Source organism: Eptesicus fuscus, chromosome 4 (genome assembly GCF_027574615.1).
Source record: "Eptesicus fuscus isolate TK198812 chromosome 4, DD_ASM_mEF_20220401, whole genome shotgun sequence".
NCBI lineage: Eukaryota > Metazoa > Chordata > Mammalia > Chiroptera > Vespertilionidae > Eptesicus > Eptesicus fuscus.
Window position 1 is genome coordinate 56,604,901 of NC_072476.1, and position 22,769 is coordinate 56,627,669.

At 34.5% G+C, this 22,769-nt stretch overlaps 1 protein-coding gene across 1 annotated transcript in view; it reads left to right on the plus strand.

Moving 5' to 3' along the window:
• Window positions 1-22,769, plus strand: part of CHD1 (chromodomain helicase DNA binding protein 1) — an 80,044-nt gene that overhangs the window by 26,144 nt on the left and 31,131 nt on the right. The window contains exons 5-22 of the mRNA XM_028149826.2: window positions 3,361-3,425; window positions 5,752-5,901; window positions 6,036-6,304; window positions 8,319-8,544; window positions 8,934-9,034; window positions 9,229-9,407; window positions 10,266-10,393; window positions 11,140-11,356; window positions 12,007-12,096; window positions 13,080-13,270; window positions 13,937-14,125; window positions 16,566-16,728; window positions 17,559-17,711; window positions 20,064-20,135; window positions 20,579-20,728; window positions 20,892-21,040; window positions 21,413-21,509; window positions 21,620-21,715. Coding sequence (XP_028005627.1) covers window positions 3,361-3,425; window positions 5,752-5,901; window positions 6,036-6,304; window positions 8,319-8,544; window positions 8,934-9,034; window positions 9,229-9,407; window positions 10,266-10,393; window positions 11,140-11,356; window positions 12,007-12,096; window positions 13,080-13,270; window positions 13,937-14,125; window positions 16,566-16,728; window positions 17,559-17,711; window positions 20,064-20,135; window positions 20,579-20,728; window positions 20,892-21,040; window positions 21,413-21,509; window positions 21,620-21,715 — 2,685 coding nt within the window. The remainder of the gene's footprint in view (window positions 1-3,360; window positions 3,426-5,751; window positions 5,902-6,035; window positions 6,305-8,318; window positions 8,545-8,933; window positions 9,035-9,228; window positions 9,408-10,265; window positions 10,394-11,139; window positions 11,357-12,006; window positions 12,097-13,079; window positions 13,271-13,936; window positions 14,126-16,565; window positions 16,729-17,558; window positions 17,712-20,063; window positions 20,136-20,578; window positions 20,729-20,891; window positions 21,041-21,412; window positions 21,510-21,619; window positions 21,716-22,769) is intronic.

A 22,769-nucleotide genomic window follows, 5' to 3' on the forward strand; every position in this document is an offset into this window, starting at 1 on the left:
GTTAATAAATCTTTATTGTTCAGATTATTACAGATGTTCCTCTTTTTTGCCCCCTCCACCCGGTCACCCCCTCCCCACCCCATGCCCTTCCACTGTCCTCATCCATAGGTGTAAGATTTTTGTCCAATCTCTTCCCCCACCTCTCATGTTCCCTTCCCCCCGAGAATCGTCAGTCCACACCCTTTCTATGCCCTGATTCTATTATATTCACCAGTTTATTCTGTTCATCAGATTTTTTACTGACTTGATTTTTAGATTCACTTTTTGATAGATAGGTATTTGTTGTCACTTTGTTGTTCATAATTTTTATCTTTACATTTTTCTTCCTCCTCCTCCTCTTAAAGAATACCCTTCATCATTTCATATAATCCAGGTTTGGTGGTGCTGAACTCCTTTAGCTTTTTCTTGTCTGTGAAGCTCTTTATCTGACCTTCAATTCTAAATGACTTTGCTGGGTAGAGTAATCTTGGTTGTAGGTTCTTGCTATTCATCACTTTGAAAATTTCTTGCCACTCCCGTCTGGCCTGCATTATTTCTGTTGAGAAATCAGCTGACAGTTGTATGGGTATTCCCTTGTAGGTAACTAACTGTTTTTCTCTTGCTGCTTTTAAGATTCTCTCTTTGTCTTTTGCCCTTGGCATTTTAATTATGATGTGTCAAATTATGAACATTAATTAATGTTCAAATTATGAACAACAAAGTGACAACAAATACCTATCTATCAAAAAGTGAATCTCTTTGGATTCCTTTTGTTTGGGGTTCTCTGCACTTCCTGGACTTGTAAGTCTATTTCTTTCACCAGGTAGGGGAAGTTTTCTGTCATTATTTACTATAGGTTTTCAATATCTTGCTCTCTCACTTCTTCTGGTACCCCCATAATTCGAATGTTGGTATGTTTGAAGTTGTCCCAGAGGCTCCTTACACTATCTTCATATTTTTGGATTCTTATTTCTTTTTGCTTTTCTGGTTGGGTGTTTTTTGCTTCCTCGTATTTCAAATCTTTGACTTGATTCTTGGGATCCTCTGGTCTACTGTTGAATTTCTGTATATTATTCTTTTTATTTTTTAAAATATATTTTATTGATTTTTTACAGAGGAAGGGAGAGGGATAGAGAGTTAGAAACATCGATGAGAGAGAAACATTGATCATCTGCCTCCTGCACACCCCTTACTGGGGATGTGCCCACAACCAAGGTACATGCCCTTGACTGGAATCAAACCTGGGACCTTTGAGTCCACAGGCTGACACTCTATCCACTGAGCCAAACCGGTTTCGGCTGTATGTTATTCTTTATTTCAGACAGTGTATGCTTAATTTCTGACTGGTCCTTTTCCATTTTTTTGGCATTCTCATTAAGATCCTTGAAGGTCTCACTAAGTTCCTCGGAGGTTTCTAGAAGATTCTTGAGTAACTTTATAACTGTGGTTTTGAACTCTATATCCAGTAGTTTGCTTTCCTCCATTTCTTTCATTTGTGACATGTTTCTTTGTCTCCACATTTTGGCTGCTTCCCTGTGTTGATAGGGTGTCCTTGTGTGGTAGGTGTCCTATAGGGCCCAGTGGCTCAGCCTCCCTAATCACCTGAGGTGGACATTCTTGGTGCACCCCTTTGTGGGCTGTGTGCACAGTCTTGTTGTAGTTAAGCCTTGATTGCTGTTTGTATCACTGGGAGGAATTGACTTCCAGGCCAATTGGCTCTGAGAACCTGCTGTGTCTATAATGGAAGAACTGCTGTGCTGGAGACACCCTTATGGGCAGGACTTGCTTCAGTGGGGCTTTGGTGCTCACTGAGTCTGCCTCTTGAGTGTGTCACTTATGGATGTGAGGAGTTGCAATCTGGTATTGTCTCACACTGAGCACTAGGTACACTGGTTCCTGGATCTCCAAGGAGGTGCAAAGTCAACCACTTCCTGAGGCCATCCAGCAGGAGCTACAGTGAGATCTGCAGATTTCTCCTCTTTGTTTGGGGTTTGGAAGTTTTGGAGCTCTCTGACCCAGCTGCAGTTTGTTAGGTTAGGTTGCGAAAGGACTGGCCATTCATATGCAAAAGCCACTGTGCACAGCTTGGGTGGGGCTGTAAGTTGGGTGGGGTTGGGTCTCAGGGAGTCATCAGGGCGGAGCAAACAGCGATGGCTGCCAGTCAGCCATCTCCGCATCTCAGTCTCTGCGTCTCTGTATCCCCATGTCCCACACCCCCACGCAGTAACAATGATCCCTGCGAGCACCTCTGCTGCGAGAAAGCCACCCTCGTTTTCCTACCCGATGCCAGACATTCCAGTTTCTCCCTGTAGGAGTCTGGGTTTCCAGAGTCTCGCCAGAAACTGGAGTTCAGAGCAGTCGTGAGCTTGTATCTCCCTTCTGATTGAAAAAGACAGTGCGTCCAGTTGCCAGCCCATTTCGCGCGCCTCTGTACCTCTGCTCTTCTGCGCCTCTGCACCTCCTACCCAGTTTCATTGCGCTTTTTTCTTTCCTTCTGTTGTAGAACTTCTACTCCGCCAGCTTTTCTGTGGTTCTGGATGATAGCTGTTTTGTCTTTTAGTTGTAGTTTTGGTGTGGTTGTGAGAGGCAGCACGTACAGGTGTATACCTTATGGCCGCCATCTTGGTTTCTCCTAGCTTTTATTTTTAAAATCTTATTTTATCTGATACAAATATAGGTGCTCCAGCTTCTTTTCATTTTCTTTTGCATAAAATAGCTTTTTCCATCTCTTTACATTCAGTTTGTATGTGTCTTTCGATCTGAATTGGTTCTCTTGTGCATGTTGCCAAATTATTGTCTTATTTTCTTCTCCATTCAGCTGCTCTGTCTTTTGATTGGAGCATTTAATTCATTCCATTTAAAGTAATTATTTATAGGTATGTGGTGACTGCCATTTTATTTGTCGTTTTTATCTTTTTTTTCTCCTTCTTAAAGAAGTCCCTTTAACATTTCTTATAATGCTGGTTTGGTGGTGATAAACTCCTTCTACTTCCTCTCTCCTTTCATCTTAAACGATAGCCTTGCCTAGTTGAGTAATCTTGATTGTAGGTCCTTGCTTTTCATCATTTTGAATATTTTATATCTGCAAAGTTTCTGTTGAGGAAGCTCCCTTATATGTAACAGATGACAGATTTTAAAGTTTTGTACAAAACGCTGACCATGTAATGTTTACCTAATTTCACTGGCTATATTATAAATTTGAATAGAAGCATTATTGATCACTTTATGTGCTAATGGTATAAACATCACAACATGGGGGAAAGAGGTTTTATATTTACTATTATTAGCAAAGTGAACTTTAAATACTGTGACATGCAAAAATTTGATATGATGGTTAAATTGCAATCATTAATAATCATTAACTTTATTTTTTTCCTACAGGATTCCTCTAGCAGTGAAGATTCTGATGACACATCGAGTGAGACCAAAAGGAAAAAGCATAAAGAGTATGTCATTTTGTTCAATTGACTACTTACTCTCATATCAAGAAAATCCTAATGATTCTGTATTTCTCCCTTTATTAGAAATTGTTGCCAAAAAATGGACTTTTGTAAACTCTTGGTTCATGACATTTGATTAGGTTAATTTAAACCATTAATTTTTTTTTAAATATATTTTTATTGATTTCAGAGAGGAATGGAGAGGGAGAGATAGAAACATCATTGATAAGAGAGAGTCATTGATCAGCTGCCTCCTGCACGCCCCCCACTGGGGATTGAGACCCCAACCTGGGCATGTGCCCTGACTGGGAAGCAAACCATGACCTCCTGGTTCATAGGTGAACGCTCAACTACTTAGCCATGCCGGCTGGGCTAAACCATTAATTCTTAACATTTATCTTTCTCTGATGACCTAAGGTTTTTATGCCACTTGTTTATCTCCTATAACTCCTCTCCCTTATATATTTTTAAACTTCAAAATATCTGCTTATTGATAATGTCAAAACATCTTAACTTTGGTATAAGGGTGTAAGGGATCAACTGATGATGGCTTTGGGGTGATTCTGTTAATTTATGTTAACAGTTATCCTTACTATTCATCTCCACATGCAATTTACTTGATAGAACTCATTTAGGAACTCACTATAATTTCTTCAAGTATTAGAAGTACTTCAGATTCTCAATTCAGATACTTAGATGGTTTGAGTTTTTTTCCTCTGATTTTTTTTTTTTGAAAGCATTTTTCTATGGTCTCTTTTTCAGTTTTCTTTGGTAATTTGCATTTTCACTTTGGTATGTCTAGCTTTTAATCTGTTACTCTGCTTTTGCATCTAATTTTATGCATCCTTAATATGAAGATGCATATCTTTTATTTCTGAAAATTCAGTCATTGTATCTGGATATTTTCTCTTTCTAGTACTACTATTAATAGATGTAAATTTGTCTTGGATCATATCTGTTGTATATATTTATTGGATCACCTATTCTATCTTCCATGAATCTTACTATGTCATGTTTTATATCATTTTATTTCTGTGCTACAATCTGGCTAATTTTCACAAATCTGTCTTCTACTTTACTAAGTTCATTTTCTACTTTACTAAATTCATTTTCAACTACTGTGTCTCATCAGATGTGTAACTCTTCTCCAGAGTTAGTAATTTCTAAACTCAGCATAGATGCAAACAAAGAATAAGAGTAATGTTGGGCCCTAACTGGTTTGGCTCAGTGGATAGAGCATCAGCCTGTGGACTGAAGGGTCCCAGGTTCTATTCTGGTCAAGGGCATGTACCTTGCTTGAAGGCTCGATCCCCAGTAGAGGGTGTGCAGAAGGCAGCCGATCAATGTTTCTCTCTCATCAATATTTCTAACTCTATCTCCCTGCCTCTTTGTAAAAATCAATAAAATTTATATATTAAAAAAAATATATGTCGGATGATTAATAGACTTGCTTGGATATAAAAATCATAATTTATATTATAAAAATATAAAATGAAAACTTTTCATATATTCTGCCACTTGTTACTGCTAATGTATAAACTGAAAAGATTTCAAGATAAAAAAGAATTTGTTTCTCTATTATGTTTTTATTATAAACCAAATCTTATATGTACTCTCATGTAACCATTAACATAGTCATTAGTACAAGAGATTCAGAGCAATTGAGTAAAAGCAGTGACTATGAGACAGATCTTATATAGGACTCAGTGTGTATCTTTCATTTGGAATTTATATTATGGCAGAATGTTAAAATGTGCATCCACTGTTTTTTCTGTTCATGTTGATTGGAATTAGACTAAAAAAATAGTAATAAAGGTTATAATTGAAGATTAAGATGGGCTGATTTTTCAAAAATATATTTTTCTATACTCTTTCAAGTTTTTTTTATGAACATGTACTATTTTTAAAAATCAGTTTTGAAGGGTATATTTTTATATTCACTATCTCCAGATAATTGTAAGAGATTTGAATTTTTGTCTTTGAGCGGGTAATACATTATTTTAAAAGTTGAACCCTGTGTTTCTTAAAATTAGCATACTATTTTCATCCATAGTGATAATCAAAATAACATTTATGTACCGCCATTCATTGAGGTATAAAGTAAATGATTAATAAAACTCTGGAGTTATGGGAGAAATCTATGACAAATATTTTCTAGAATGTTTTTCTTTTTCTGCAGACATTTAAGTGTTTTTAGTATGCATGAAAGCAACAATATGTTTAATATTTACTATAATACAATTTATTATTTTATTATTTTTGTATTTTATCAGAGATAAAATTTGCAATAGGATGTAAATATAAATAAATATTTTATATATTTTATGTACAGTGAAGATTGGCAGATGTCTGCATCAGGATCTCCATCTCAATCTGGTTCAGATTCAGAATCTGAAGAAGAAGGAGATAAAAGCAGTTGTGATGAAACAGAATCTGATTATGAACCAAAAAACAAAGTTAAAAGTAGAAAACCTCAAAATCGGTAAGTATATTCTCGATTTGATGCTGAAAATTGTTGGTTATAGAAGGTGTTTATTCTTTTTGTATATAGTTTCTCACTTCTGGTTTTATGACATTGTTTCTGTAAAACACCTCTCTCCCCCTCATCTTTCCTAGATCTAAGTCAAAAAATGGAAAGAAGATTCTTGGACAAAAAAAGAGACAAATTGATTCATCTGAGGAGGAGGATGATGAAGATTATGATAATGATAAAAGAAGTTCTCGTCGACAAGCAACTGTCAATGTGAGCTATAAGGAAGATGAAGAAATGAAAACAGATTCTGATGACCTCCTTGAAGTCTGTGGAGAGGATGTTCCTCAACCCGAGGAAGAGGAATTCGAAACAATAGAACGATTTATGGATTGTCGGATTGGGAGGAAAGGAGGTATATTTTTTTAAGAACACTTACTGTTTGGTGGTTTCAATAACATTACTAGATTAAATAAAATATTTCTTGAAAATGTTTTAATTTTGAAAGCCAAGATTGTAGATTTTCTTTGTTTTACTTGTATTTGCTGTAAAATATACTTTGCATTGCCTTGAGTATTTTCTTCTCAACAAATAGGTATTTGATCTCAGTTCATGTATTTTAGATAAATATAAAATTTTTAACCTTTGTATTGGAGTTTTTCTGTTGCCATCCCTAAATAATAGTTATTTAGGTGTTTTCAGGTTCACAAAGACTGGTTTATTTCTTGTTTTGTTTTTTGAAAGTTTGTTTCTTTAAAAAATGTATTTTTGTTTGATCTCAAATATGTAGGTTAATTTTTCTTGACATGCATTTTTCTCCTTTCTGTATTATTGAGATATAATTGACATACAGCATTGTATAAGTTTGAGTTGGACAGCATAATGATTTACATGTATTGCGAAATGATTACCACAATAAGTTTAGGTAACATCCATTAGCTCATAGATACAATAAAACAAAAAAAAAGGAAAGAAAGAAAAATTTCTCTTACTGTGAGAATTTTTAGAATCTACTCTCAGTAAGATGTAGTACATAGACACAATGGAATACTACTCAGCCATAAAAAGGATGAAATAGTGCCATTTGCAACAACATGGATGGACCTTGAGACTATGCTAAGTGAAATAAGTCAGTCAGAAAAAGCTAAGAACCATATGAATTCACTCATGTGGGATATAAAACTGAAACTCATAAATACAAACAGCAGAGTGGTGATTGCCAGAGGGGGTCCTAATATATGGTGACAAAGAAGATTTGACTTTGGGCTGTGGGCACACAATGCAATATACAAATCTTATAACATAAAAACCCACACCAGAAACCTATATGTTCATGTTGACCAATATCACCCCAGTAAATTTAATTTAAAAAAAAAAAAAAGAATCTGCCATGGCTGGTTTGGCTCAGTGGATAGAGCAACAGCCTGCGGACTAAAGGGTCCCAGGTTCGATTCCAATCAAGGGCACATGCCAGGGCTGCGGGCTTGATCCCCAGTAGGGTACGTGCAGGAGGCAGCCGATCTATGATTCTCTCTCATCATTGATGTTCCCATCTCTCTTCCTCTCCCTCTTTGAAATCAATATATCTATCTATCTACTCTCTTAATAACTTTCAAATATACCATATAGCAGTGTTGACTATAGTCATGTTATACATTACATCCTAGTACTATTTATCTTATAACTGGAATTTTGAACCTTTTGGCCACTTTCATCATATTCCTCCCACCTCTGGTAACTATAAATCTAATCTCTTTTTCTCCTAGTTTTTTTTTTTTTTTTTTTTTTTAAAGCTTTCTTATATGAGAGCATACAGCATTTGCCTTTCTCTGTCTGACCTATTTCACTCAGCATAATGCCCTCAAAGTCCATGTCACAATGGCAGATTTCCTTCCTTTGTAATGGATGATAATATTCATATATATGTGTGTGTGTGTGTATATATATATATATATATCAAACTTCTTTATCCATTCATCTGTTGATGGATGGACACTTAAATTGTTTCCTTGTCTTGGCTATTATAAATGCTGCTGCAGTGAACATGGGGGTGCAGATATTTCTTTGACATAGTTATTTCAGGCATGCAGTTTTTAAAAATGATTTTAAGTTATTTTAGTTTCTAATTATCAGTCTCCCAATCAACAGTTATTGTATATTGTTGTATACTCTTTAGATTTGCCACTGCCTTTTGACCTTGTTTTTTCTAATTTTAATACTGAGGTGATTAAATTAGATGATTTTTCTGTTCTAAAATTCTGAGTTTTTATTACATACGTATAACATAACTTCACATAAATTCCTGTGTCCTGATATTTGACTTATTTAAGAGCATATATTTTCTATTCATATTCTTTAATTTTTAAGTTGAATGGAAATATTCCTATAACAGAATTACAGGGAATGTATTGTGCTTTGTTTTTTTTCAGCTACTGGTGCTACAACAACCATCTATGCAGTTGAAGCAGATGGTGACCCAAATGCAGGATTTGAAAAAAACAAGGAACCAGGAGAAATCCAATATTTAATTAAATGGAAAGGATGGTCCCATATTCATAATACTTGGGAGACAGAAGAAACCCTTAAACAGCAGAATGTTAGAGGAATGAAAAAATTGGATAATTATAAGAAAAAAGATCAGGAAACAAAAAGATGGTAAATATGATATGTATTATTATTAACATTTTTATAGATCTAAGATTATTACTCAGATTTTTATTAGCAAGGAGTACATTGTGAAGAATCAAAGGACAACCTAAAATAACTTATTTATGGAGAAATTTGTATTTGATCTTCTAAAAGTTCTTAGGAATAACCATACCTAAATTCTTGACAATAGTCACTAGTATGTCTCTCATATACTATAAATTTTTAAAATTAAAAATTAATTATGCTTTACTTTATTTCTCTTTTAGTTTCTTTATTACTTAAACTGGCTCACAAGATAAGTGGCAAAGTGGTAGATTTTGTGTTACTGATAGTTTTTTGGGGGACAGGTTATTTAGGCAAGATTTTGAAGCCTGTTCCTTGCTTTAATCTTTCAGGTTGAAAAATGCTTCTCCAGAAGATGTGGAATATTATAATTGCCAGCAAGAACTTACAGATGATCTGCATAAACAGTATCAAATAGTGGAGCGAATAATTGGTTAGTAATAAATGATTCTAATTAAACATCTGAAAAAAATCTTAAATTTACTGCTTACATATTAAACACAGTTGCTTGCTTTTACAAAATAATAGTGTTGTAAAACAGATGATTAATTTTTACTTGTGTAGTTTTTAACAAGAATTATTCATTGGATAAGATTTAATGTAAAAAACATCTGATCTATCTCACAGCTCATTCCAATCAAAAGTCAGCAGCTGGTTATCCTGATTATTATTGCAAATGGCAGGGCCTTCCATACTCAGAGTGCAGCTGGGAGGATGGTGCTCTCATTTCCAAAAAGTTTCAAGCATGTATAGATGAATATTTTAGCAGAAATCAGTCAAAAACCACTCCTTTTAAAGATTGCAAAGTGAGTATTGTTTGACGTTTTTAATTATTGAAAATGTATTTGTGCATCATAAGTATTACAAGTCCAGGTTAGTGTGTTGGATCCTGATTTTGGATAGGCTAAGAAAGAGAATTACTTGGTTGGTAGATCTTATAGGAAATTATATTCCTCTATTTACTGTGTGATCTTAGAGGTGGCACTGTCTTTTAGCTTTGGTGAGTAAAATTGTGTCAGAAAGATGATAAATTGTGGTAGTTGTGGTGAGTAAGTTTGGGAAAAAAAAATAGAGAACATCCCTTGGAAACTAAGTGTATATGATTGGTTTAAAAGGTAGCGAATATTTCCTTTGAAGGTAGGAAAGGAAAAGAGTCATGTACCTATAAGAGGGTATCCGGGCCTACCATGCCTAATATAAGATCTGTGTACTTTCAGTTATTATTAGTGATAGTTTTAGGGTCTAAGTACCACTGGAATTTCTTATTATAAGACTGAATTAAATTCATAATGGTAACTTAGAAATCAGAAATCAAATAGGAGGGTAAGCCAGTTTTATGGTTTATTTCTAATTCAGGGCTTAGGAATGCTTAAAGTGAATGGATAACATAGCTTGAAATACACAAGACCCAAATATTTCATCAGGAACCTAATTATCTTTAATTTTTCATTCAAAAGGAGGGCAAATGTTTCACTGCATATTCTTGTTATAGTAATAGAACATAATCTCCTTTAACTGAATCAGGTATATTTTGAATCATGGAATTTCTGAATTTGATTTGAGATGATATCTCAAAATTTATGGGAAAAGCTGAGATTTTTCATCCTTTAATATAATTTCTTACATGTAATAATTTTTCATATTAATATTTATTTCTACTAAAGGTATTAAAACAAAGGCCAAGATTTGTAGCCCTAAAGAAGCAGCCATCCTATATTGGGGGACATGAAGGTTTAGAATTAAGAGATTATCAACTGAATGGTTTAAACTGGCTTGCTCACTCTTGGTGCAAGTAAGTGTATTTTGAATCATCTATTCAATTTGAGAGGGTAAGAGTTTTACAGTTATAGGATTTGGAAAAGATTTCCCAACATAAAGGATGAGACCCTTTAGTATTTATATGCAGGTCTTTGAATTTCTTGTACATAAACAATACTTATTACCTACTAAGAAGAAAAAATAATGCTGTTTTTAGTTTAACCTGTTACAGTACTTAAATAAGTTTTTATTCATCTTAAACTCAGAACATATATATTCCTATTCCACACTAGTCCTGGACTATTTCTCTTCTTCCCAGTTATTTCTAATATCCAGTTAGCCCTTCCATTATTTCCCCCCTCTCTCCCATGTCTACGGTTCCATTATTAGCACTATAAGGTGGCTCTAGGGTGTTTTTTTTTTTTTTTTTAACTTTACCATAGCTATAGTTTTTCCTGCTATATGTTCTTCTTACTTTTTACTTAATATATTCGAACTCTACCATTGGAGGAAGATGGATTTTTTGGCTACATAGTTGATTAATTGGAAAATACTTTCAATTTCTAAGATTCTTCTGCCCTAAAATGGTAAACTCCCTCAGCTTCTTTTACACCTTTACATTTGTTATTTATAGCTAATAAAAGTGGTATATTGTATATAATACCTTTCAGATTAATTTTATTTAACTGGTCATATAAACTTATACATGGCTTATGTAAAAAGTTTCTTTGTAACTTTAAATCTTTATTGCATACATGATTTTTGTTTTTAATTTTGTAGAGGAAATAGTTGCATACTTGCCGATGAAATGGGCCTTGGAAAAACAATACAGACGATCTCATTTCTGAACTATTTGTTTCATGAACATCAATTATATGGACCTTTTCTATTAGTAGTACCACTCTCCACTCTCACTTCCTGGCAAAGGGAAATTCAGACATGGGCTTCTCAAATGAATGCTGTGGTTTATTTAGGTGACATTAACAGTAGAAACATGGTAAGTGGTGTCCACAAATTTATGAAATATAGGTTTCATACTTTTCTTTGAAGAGAAATATTTTGTTTTTTTTGGTCTTAGTTTCTAGCATAGAACTTGCCAAAAAGTAAGTGCTCAGTACATTCTTAATTGGCTGTAATTAAAAATCAAATTTTGGTTTAATGTTACTTTATAGATTATTTTTTCTTTCTAATGGAAAATTTCAAATATACATGAAATCCAACAGAAGAGTATAATAAAACCTTCATGTGCCTATCTGCAGCTTCAAAATTTTAACTCATTGCCAGTTTTGTTTCATCTGTACCTCTACCTGGTATTTTCCTCCCAATTATTGTGAAGCAAACCGCAGACATCATATTTCATCCATAAATGTTATTAAATGAGTTAATCACTAGTGTTGTATTAACTTTCTTCAGTGAAAAGTGTACAGTATTACAAGACATGTCTGTTTTATTTTATAGAAGATTTTGATACATTTTACTTGCATAGTTAACATAGCTGGTTAAACTATTTTATTTTATAACTTAAATTATTTTATAAACATGTACATAATTTTTGTGTGTTTTGAATGGTTTTTATTTTAGGAATTCAAGTAAAGTTATACTTTTTAAAATGTGTATCTTAAAATTATCTTTAAAATTTCTTGATAGATAAGAACTCATGAATGGATGCATCCCCAGACCAAACGGTTAAAATTTAATATACTGTTGACAACTTATGAAATTTTATTGAAGGATAAGGTGTGTATTCCTATGTTTCTGTTTGATGGATATCAATTTTTTCTTTATAATATGTTGTGGATAGAATGAGATAGTAAATTAAGGGTCAGCACACTGTAGCCCTTGAACTAAGAAGAGTATTTACATTTTAAAAGGTTGTAAAAACAAAACAATATGCAACAGAGACTATACATTTGTCTGGAAAGCCTAAAATATTTCCCGCCTGGCTCTTTAAATAAAAGTTTGCCAATTCTTAACTTACATGAAACTAGTTTGGTGCACTGTCTGTTGATTTATAAGAGGAGGAAGGTAGGTAGCTAGCAGGATTGAACTATCACTGCATGTAGCACTGTGCTAAATGCTTTATAGCTATTGTTTCTTTATGGTTAATATCTCAAATAATTCTCATTTACTTTACAAGATACTGCTATCTCTATTTTATTGGAAAGAAAAATCAAGTCACAAAAGAATAATGAACTTACCTTAGGTCATACAACTATTAACAGAATAAGGCCTCTCTCTGATTTAAGTCAGACACGTGTTTATATGTGAGAAATGTATAGTTCTAGAAGCATATGATGAATTCTATAATTGGAGTAAGATACAGTTTCAAATTTGTATTATGTTTTCTCTAAGTTGACTATAAAGGCTTTTCCTGGACTGGGGTTAAAAATCTCTTGTAAAAATTTTTAATGATACTAGTGTTTTTCTTTGTGGGTTTTTTTTCCGGTCTGTAAACTGATAAAAATGTTCACTTCATATGATCTGTTTTCTAATGGCTAAATTGTTTGTGGAAGGAACTTTATTTTCATGTTTAATTACTTGATTTGAGAATTCCAGTTAATCTTAAAATGATAAAATTTTCATTTGAAATTTGAGTTAGGTTTGGTTTTAATTTTAATTTGCCTCATTTTAATCATTAGAATTACAGTCAAATGAGAAGCATACGTTTGAATTAAATTTTTCTCTCAAAATATTAACTATATTTTTCTGTTCATTTTAAGGCATTCCTTGGTGGTCTAAATTGGGCATTTATAGGTGTAGATGAAGCACATCGATTAAAGAATGATGATTCTCTTCTGTATAAAACTTTAATAGACTTTAAGTCCAATCACCGTCTCCTTATCACTGGAACTCCTCTACAAAACTCCCTCAAAGAGCTCTGGTCTTTGCTTCATTTCATTATGCCAGAAAAGTAAGATAAATTGGGATATACAATATTAATGTTTTTATGCTAAGTTTAGCAGGAAGTAATAGTGTAATATTAAGGTCAGTAAGAGATTTTGTTGCCCTAAAACATTGGCCCACAGATTATTAAGAAGGGAAAAAAGGAAAATGGGCTATTTTATATTTGTAAGTGCTATTTTAATTTTCTCATTTTGTAAATAAATTTGAGCCCATTTATAATAAAAGTTGATTTTCCCCATGTTCAGAATATACCTTGCTTAAAACACTCAAAACTGATTACCTTGCTAGTAATCCTATTTTCTAAATGAGAAAAACTAGACCAAATGTGTATAATAACTTTCTCAGGATCACATACATACTCTACCTGTAGTTTCAGAACTTTAAGATTATATCATTTGAGAAATATCTTAGTGATGATTACTCCATATTTGAAAAAACTTCATCTTTATTTAACTCAAGGATTTTCATAATTTTTATAAAACAACTTATATTTTTATCTTTATGGCTATATAATGGACTTTTTGGGAAGGATAGTTATTAAAACTGAAAAATTTTAGCTAATTTTTTCCTTTAAAAAAATCAATTTTTTTGTTTACATATGAATACCCTGAAAAAATCTCATCTGCAATATGACTTTTTTTTAGTGATTCTTCCATTTTCTTAACTTTGTAAGGTTTTCTTCCTGGGAAGATTTTGAAGAAGAGCATGGCAAAGGCAGAGAATATGGTTATGCAAGCCTCCACAAGGAACTTGAGCCGTTTCTGTTACGCAGAGTTAAGAAAGATGTGGAAAAATCACTTCCTGCTAAGGTTGAGCAGATTTTAAGAATGGAAATGAGTGCTTTACAGAAACAGTATTACAAGTAAGTTGTAAACTAAGCACATGATCTAAGCGTTTAATTATAAATAAGCCCCCTATACTTGTGACATTGAGGTGTCCCCATCCCCCCAATAGGGTCTTAAAACAATAATAATTCTTAAATCCTGTGGCATATTGGGGCAAAGAAAGATTTAATGGCATGTTCAGTGGCATCACCCATCATGGGTAATACAAGACTAAGTCATTAACCTTCTAACACATCATTAGTTTTCTATTTCATACTTTATAGAGGGTTACTTTTCAGTGTTAGGATTTCCATGGTATTGAGGCATTGTTATATAATTACTAGAGGCCCAGTGCACGGGTTCATGCACTGATGGGGTCTCTCAGCCTGTCCTGCGCTCTTTTGCAATCTGGGACCTCTCAGAGGATGTTAGAAAGCCAGTTTCGGCCCGATCCCTGCAGGCCAGGCCAAGGGACCCCACTGGTGCATGGATTGCACTGGGCTGGTTTTGGCTTGATCCCTGCAGGCCAGGCTGAGGAACCCCACCAGTGCACGAATCTGTGCACCAGGCCTCTAGTCTATATATATAAAAAGCCAGCGACCAGAATGGTGTAACGACCAGAACGACTGGTCGCTATGACACCCACTGCAGCCAGTGAACTGGCAGATAAGGGGGTGGGGCCACCCTCCAGTGGCAGCTCTTCCCGGCTGGCCCTGCCCCTGCTCAGATCAGCCTCTCCCACCCTGATTGAGGGTTGGGCGGCCAGCCAAACCCCCCACGGCTCTTCTCCCTGGCCAGCCCTGCCCCTGATCACCTCCCCTGTACCCCAGTAGGGGGCAGGCCGGCTGGCCGTCCAACCTTCTGCAGCCCCCACCCCTTTGGCACTGCCCCTGATTCCCCCCATCCCAATAGGGGGAGGAGCCAGCCAGCCAACCTCTTGAAGCCCCTCTTCCTGCCTAGCCGCTGACCCTTGATCGGTCCCCCCACTCCCCCAATCGGGGGCAGGGGCCTGCTGGCCATTTGCCTTCGGCCCCTCCCCCCAGCCAGCCTGGCCCTGATCTGGGCAGGCCAGCTGGGCAACCTCCCACTGTCTCCTCCTCCTGACAGGCCCAGCCTGATCTGCCCCGATTGGGGTTCGGCCAGCCAGATCCCACCCGTGCATGAATTCGTGCACTGTGCCTCTAGTATGCATATAAGATCTTTGGTTAATCTCTTCCCGCCCTCCCCTCTCCCCTCTTCCCTCTTGAGATTCATCAGTCTGTTCCATGTTTCCATGCCTATGGTTTCCACTCCTGTGTGGAGCGTCTGCCCCCTGGTGGTCAGTGCATGTCATAGGTATCAGAGAGTCAGCTGGACATTTAGGCATATATATATATACACACACACACACACACACACACATATATATTATATATGTATGTATGTATGTATGTGTGTGTATATATATATGTAAATATAAATATGATAATTACATAATGGGCAGATAGAGGTAGAAGCCATAAAGAGAAATTTAGAAAAATATTTAGGTCTGCTTTTTTTAATATTAATAAATCATTTTGTATAAATCATGCATGTCAGATCTTATATAGTAATGAATTAAAAAATCTAATTGCATGAAACATCTATTTAAATATTTAATTGCATAAAATGTACTGCTACATGCATTTGAATTCTCAGAAACGTATTTTATAGTAAACTCTATAAGTGCCGTACATTTAAAGAAATAAATTTATTGCATGAATTTTAGGTTTCTATTATGGAAAATTTCAAACATATACAAAAAGAGGTTAGTGTAATAAATTCCCATCATTCCACTTAGTTTTTTTCAACTCATCCAGTCTTTTATCTAGCCTCCTCAACTTCCCCCACCCCCTATCATTGTGAAGCAAATGAGAGATATAACTGTTTTAAGTTCCTTTGAAGACTAACATTGTAAAAAGGAAGAAAATATAAGGTGATAGAAAACAAAGTGGTTCATGACGAGAAGAATTGTGTATAATTTGGAATAATAAAATAATCACCCATAATTTTTTCATAACTTGTGTATGTATTATGTAATTGTAATTTAGAGAAAGCATTGTGGGTAAAATAGGTATTCTCATGAGATTTCTTTTAGGTCTGTGCATGAGCTACCTATGGAGTGAAACTTATGGAAAGGTTAAGATAGACAATACAATTGACCATTTTTTAAGTACATTTTTTGGGAAAGGATAAATACACTCTACTCAACTATGTTACATTAAACCTTTATCATTTTTAATTAATGGTTCAGATAAGTTATCATTAGTCTTATGAATGAGGTCTATTAGTCTTGTGAACAAGATTTGGTCCATTATATGAAGCTGTTAACTTCCTAGTGGTAAATTTTTGCTTTGGTGCTTGATTTTTTTTTTTTTTTTTTATGATTTTAGAATTCATCCTGGTAATTGTCCTCTTCTAAACATCATTTTCATTTTTTTCTCTTTTTTTTTTGGACAGATGGATATTAACTAGGAATTACAAAGCCCTCAGCAAAGGTTCCAAGGGCAGTACCTCAGGCTTTTTGAATATTATGATGGAGCTAAAGAAATGTTGTAATCACTGCTACCTCATTAAACCACCAGACAATAATGAATTCTATAACAAACAGGAGGCCTTACAAGTAAGAATTTTTAAATACTCTAATTTTGGTAAAACAAAATTCTAGAAATGTTTATTTCAGTTAAAACTGAAAATGGCTTTAATATGTTGGTTAGAAGTTCTCTGGCTAATGTATATCTAAGTAATGGTGTTTTTTATCTTTTAGTCTTTATCAATACATTTAAAATTATAATTTATCCAATTATTTTGATCATTTTCTAAAAATGGATTTTTCTAATTATGAGCTGTTATAATTTATCCAGCAAATCTTATTGTATTCTTAATTGTGAAAAAAAATCACTAATAATGATTATGCTGAATATGTAATGATGGCAAATGGTAGTCTTAAGGATATCTTGACTTCAGATCTTACCCATCTCACTTCAGAAAGACAAATGAGAAGTGTGAACAAAGTAGTTGATATTCAGTCACAGTATTGCTTTGAAGTGCTAGGATCATGAAGTTCTATATGTATAAATTAGAATACATTTTCTTACTCTTTCAAAACCTTGGAATGCTTACTTCCAGTGTATTGTTTTTCAGCTTAGATTTTTGGGGAAATAGTGTAATAAATGGCAAATAGAGTGAGACTATTTCTCTTTTTTTTCTCTTGAAAATATAACAAAAACCTAGGTACCAAGTGGCAAGAAAATATTTAGCCTAAAGCATAGGAACAAAATGATAAAGGCCTTCCCTAGAAGATTTCATAAACTGAAAACAAATTGTTTTCCAACTTTATGAAAATTTAAAATCTCAATTTAAAATTAAACTCGTGTTTAAGTGGTGGGGCATTTGTTTCATTTGATTAGTTATTTTAAAAATTGTAACAGTTGTAATTTATTGTTTCCTTAGCACTTAATCCGTAGTAGCGGAAAATTGATTCTTCTTGACAAGCTGTTAATTCGCCTAAGAGAAAGAGGCAATAGAGTTCTTATTTTTTCTCAAATGGTGCGGATGTTAGATATACTTGCAGAGTATTTGAAATATCGTCAATTCCCCTTTCAAGTAAGCATTTCGTTTTGTCATTTTTGTTTATTTAAATTTCATGGAATTCCTCAAAATATTCTTATAAACCTTTGAAATTCTTCTGTAAATGAAGATTTTTATGTAAACTACTTACCATTTAAGAAAATGTATGTTTAAAAATTCTATCTGTGATCATTCCTTTTTCTTCTTGACCTTACATTTAATAGCAAAACAATTTTTCTTCAGTTTTTATTTTCTTTCAATTCTGTATTTCTCTTCTGTGCTCAAATCTAAAGGAGCCAGCCTTATGTATTAGGCTTTAGCCTGAGGAATGAAAAGAGAGAGCACTCCTTGTCAGTGTTATCAGGACAGTTGCAGATTCTGAAGATTTATGTGCTCATAATTATTCTAATGCATAATTTGCTGAATAAAACTTGATGACCTTAGAGAAGATAGAGACTAAAATTGGTTTATATTCTGTTTACTCAGTCTTTACTTTGAAATTCAACATAATTAAAGCAAATATGGATGAGTGTTTAGTGTTAGAGTCAGGTGCTACTTCCAGAATTTTATATTTTATAATCTTAATCCAGTATATACAGCTAGTGAATTATGTGTATTTGGTTCAGGAAGTAGAATCATAATGATCAACCTCAACACACATAATCCCTGCTCGGTGTTTACAGCCTGGTGTGGGAGATAGACATTAAGCAGTTAATTACAAACAAATATAACATTACATCTTTGGTAAGTGCTATGAAGGACAGGTGTTTGGTGATATGAACATGGTTGAGAAATATGTAGTCATTTAAGGGAAGAAGTAAGAAGAACACCATTGATTTTTAAAAAATAGCTCTATTGAGATGTAATTTTTGTTGCATACAGCTCATCCATTTAAAGTACGTAATTCATTGGTTTTTAATATAATCGCATATATCCATCACCAGTCAATTGTAGAATGTTTTCACCACTTCAAAAAGAAACTGTACACTTTAGCTATCACCATCTGTCTCCCCATTCCACCCCACATCATCACCCTCTGTCTCCCCATTCCACCCCACATCCCCACCCCATCTATATTGGTTTGTTTTTAGGGAAATTTTTATGTGTACATGGTCAAATAAAAATAGAGTACAGCTCTGGCTGGGTGGCTCAGTGGGTTGGAGTGTACTGTATACCAAAAGGTTGCAGGTTTGATTCCTAGTCAGGGCACATACCTAAATTTTGGGTTCATTCCCCAGTTGGGACACGTATGGGAGGCAACAGATTGATGTTTTTCTCTCCCCCCCCCTTCTAAAATCAATGAAAACATATCATCAGGTGAGGATTTAAAAAAGAAAGTATATATACACACAGGAATACTCTGTGTGTGGGGGGGGGGGGCGGGGGGGGGCTACAAAAGTATTTGTAAGCAACTGTTCTCTGCCCCTAATTACTTCTCCTTTCCAGATCACTTCCTAGAATCATTTTTAACTTTGTTTTGGTTTAGGTCGTACCTCAAAAAATGATATTCCACTATTTTTTAAAAGTATTTATTTATTTATTTATTTATTACTTGTATTGATTTCAGAGGGGAATGGAGAGGGAGAGATAGAAACATCAATGATGAGAGAGAATATCATTGATTGGCTGCCTCCTGCACGCCCCCTACTGGGAATTGAGCGGGCAATTCGGACATGTGCCCTTGACCGGAATTGAACCAAGGACCCTTCAGTCTGCAGGCTGATGTTCTATCCACTGAGCAAAACCAGCCAGTGCAAAAGTTTTTCCTAATTATAATTTTTAGTCAAAAAGAAACACTTTAAAATTTTATATTTATTTTGAACATCTATTGGTTAGCTAATGTTTAGTAAGCACTTAGTATTTAGGCACTGTGCTAAGTGTTTTACTGCATTCTCTCACTGAATCCTTTGTATTCTATTAAATAAATAGTACTCTTATGTTACTAAGGATGAAACTGACAAGAAGAAAAGCCGAATCACTTGTCCAAGCCACTCATTAATACTAAAATGTGGGCTGTTTGACCAGAGCCCCAAATCGGTGATTCTCAAACATTAACTAGAGGGCTTTTTCTGGAACTCCCTCAGAGCTTCATCAGTCTGGGATGGAGCTCAATAATTTGCATTTCTAAAATGTATTGCTTACATAGGGTCTCAGGCAGAATGACAACCTATGCTATTTACTATTCGGGGAAGCAGTCCTAGTGGTTAAGAGCACAGACTCCAGAAACATAATGCCTGGTCATTGTTATACTGCCTAAAAGTACTTTCTACCCTTATAGTTTTAGCAAAAACAATGCTGAATTTTTATACATAATTTTATAATTTATTTTAATTCCTTTAAAAATTTTTAAATTCTTTATATGTGGTATTTTAATGTGTTTTATTCTAGAGATTAGATGGATCAATAAAAGGGGAGTTGAGGAAACAAGCTCTAGATCATTTTAATGCTGAAGGATCAGAGGTATGGATGCTTTTAAAATTGTAAATTGTTTTATTCATTATTTTTGTCATACTTGTAGTCTTTAAAAAACATCTTATTGGTGGAACCTATTTGATTTGCAAGTCAGGTTTTTAAATTAATATTGTATGTTATAGAATGTTAATCTTTCTTAATAGTATTTCAGCATAAGACAGTTAATTTGCTTTAAAGTAAATTAGCCCACTTTCATTGAAAAATTTTTTTTAATTTGATGTTTATTTTTCCCATGTATAGCTATATTTTGGAATCTTACTTGGTTTTGTAGAGGTGCATATATTTTGTTACCATTTTTAAAAACTACCTTTCAGTTTTATTGGTAAGACACTTTTTAAGTTCAAAAAGTGAATAATAAAACTCTCATATTGATTATTTTGAATTATAATTTGGAAGAATTTAAAATTGTGCCTATTTATAATTCCTTATAGGATTTCTGCTTTTTGCTTTCCACAAGAGCTGGAGGTCTAGGAATTAATTTAGCCTCAGCTGACACTGTGGTTATATTTGATTCTGATTGGAATCCACAAAATGATCTTCAGGCGCAGGCTAGAGCTCATCGTATTGGGCAAAAGAAACAGGTATTTTTTATTCCCCTAATTATTATTTTTTTCCAGTTTGTTTTTAATCAGTGAAAACTTCACATGGGATGAGCTTCAGTCTATATTCCAATATTTGGGTACTTCAGATTAGTAAAACAAATCCTTTTCATTTCAATTTGTTTCATCATGCATATCTTCACAGGTGAATATTTATCGTCTAGTTACGAAGGGATCGGTGGAAGAGGATATTCTTGAAAGGGCCAAAAAGAAGATGGTTCTAGATCATCTTGTGATTCAAAGAATGGACACAACTGGGAAGACAGTGCTACATACAGGTTCTGCCCCCTCAAGGTAGTTACTTTACTGTAAAAACTCATTTTAGAATCTTACTACATTCATTTTTTTAATGTTATATACTGTAAGCAGATCATTGAAGTACTATTTTTAGTGTAATATATATTTTTTTAAAGCATTGGACTAATTTCTAGTCAAAGACATAAATTCAATACCTGATTTTACCACTCTAGTTTTGTAATCTTAGGGGAAATCCCTTTAACATTTAGGCTTCAAGTTATTTTCATTGTAAAATAAGTATACTATGATGCTTTACCTATCTAACTATGCTATAAGGTGATTATAACAATAATTAATAAAGGTGCTTTAAAAATGTTAAATTTTTAACTGTGAATGTTAAGTGTTCTTATTTGCTTTTCCTGATTTTAGTTCTACTCCTTTCAATAAAGAAGAGTTGTCTGCCATTTTAAAATTTGGTGCTGAGGAACTTTTTAAGGAACCTGAAGGAGAAGAACAAGAGCCCCAGGTAAAAAAAAAACTTCAAAATGTGTTATCTATTTAAACTATATTTAACTACAAAGTACGTTTACTTTAAAATATGTTAAAGTATGTTGAAAGATTTTTTTCTAATTATAGGAAATGGATATCGATGAAATCTTGAAGAGGGCTGAAACTCATGAAAATGAACCAGGCCCTTTAACTGTTGGAGATGAATTGCTTTCCCAGTTCAAGGTAAATTTTCTTTAAAATATTTCTTTACTATTATATAAATTGAGAGAAACAGACTTAATTTCTTAATATTTTTTGTTTTAAAATTTGCCAAGATGCATAAAATTATTTTTTTCTTATTCTGACAAACCAGTAGCTAATTTGAAAGGGAACAAATCATTTATGAATAGTTAAGTTTAGTAGAGTGGGGAGGGATACTATTTCCTTAAATTAGCACCTAGAACAGTGCTCAGCCAATAGCATGTCCTCATAATATTTTGGTAAAAGAATGACTGTGGTCCCTTTTTTAGATTTCCATGGCTAAGTCTTTTATCTGATTTTTATTGGAGCAGTTTTAGACAGCAGGTTAATTTAAGCATTAACACAACTAAGAAACTTGAAATCAGTCAAAGTAAGCTGTAATCTCCTATTAATACTTATACTCTTGGGTTGATGAGGGCTAAAAGGCTGCCAGGAATCCTAAAGCAATGTAAGTCAACTGATCTCATCCTATATAATAAAAGTCTAATATGCTGAGTGTCTGGTCATCTGATCGGCCATTCAACCAATCAAAGAGTAAGCCTATCTAATAAAAGGAATATTCTAATTGACCTTCATGCCATCACAAAGGAAGGAATATGCTAATTGACTGTCCCGCCCTCAAAGATGGTGGCGCCCACAGCCAATAAGGAGTGAATATGCTAATTGACTGCCACACCCTCAAATATGGCGGCGCCCAGCCACCCAGGGCCACCTGAGGCTCAGGTAACCAGGGCCAGCCGAGGCTAGCACTGCTGGCAGTGGCAGCAGCAGAGGTATGATGGGGCATCGCCTTCCCCTGATTGCCGGGTCGAATCCTGCCCCTGAGGGCTCCCAGACTGTGAGAGGGGGCAGGCCGGGCTGAGGGGGACCCCCCCCCCCATCCCCCAAGTGCATGAATTTTCATGCACTGGGCCTCTAGTATGCTAATGACATGCTAAGGCCGCTTAACTGCTTGCTATGACGTGCTGTGACCACCAGGAGGCAGACAGCTGACCAGTCGCTATGACATGCACTGACCACCAGGGGGCAGACGCTC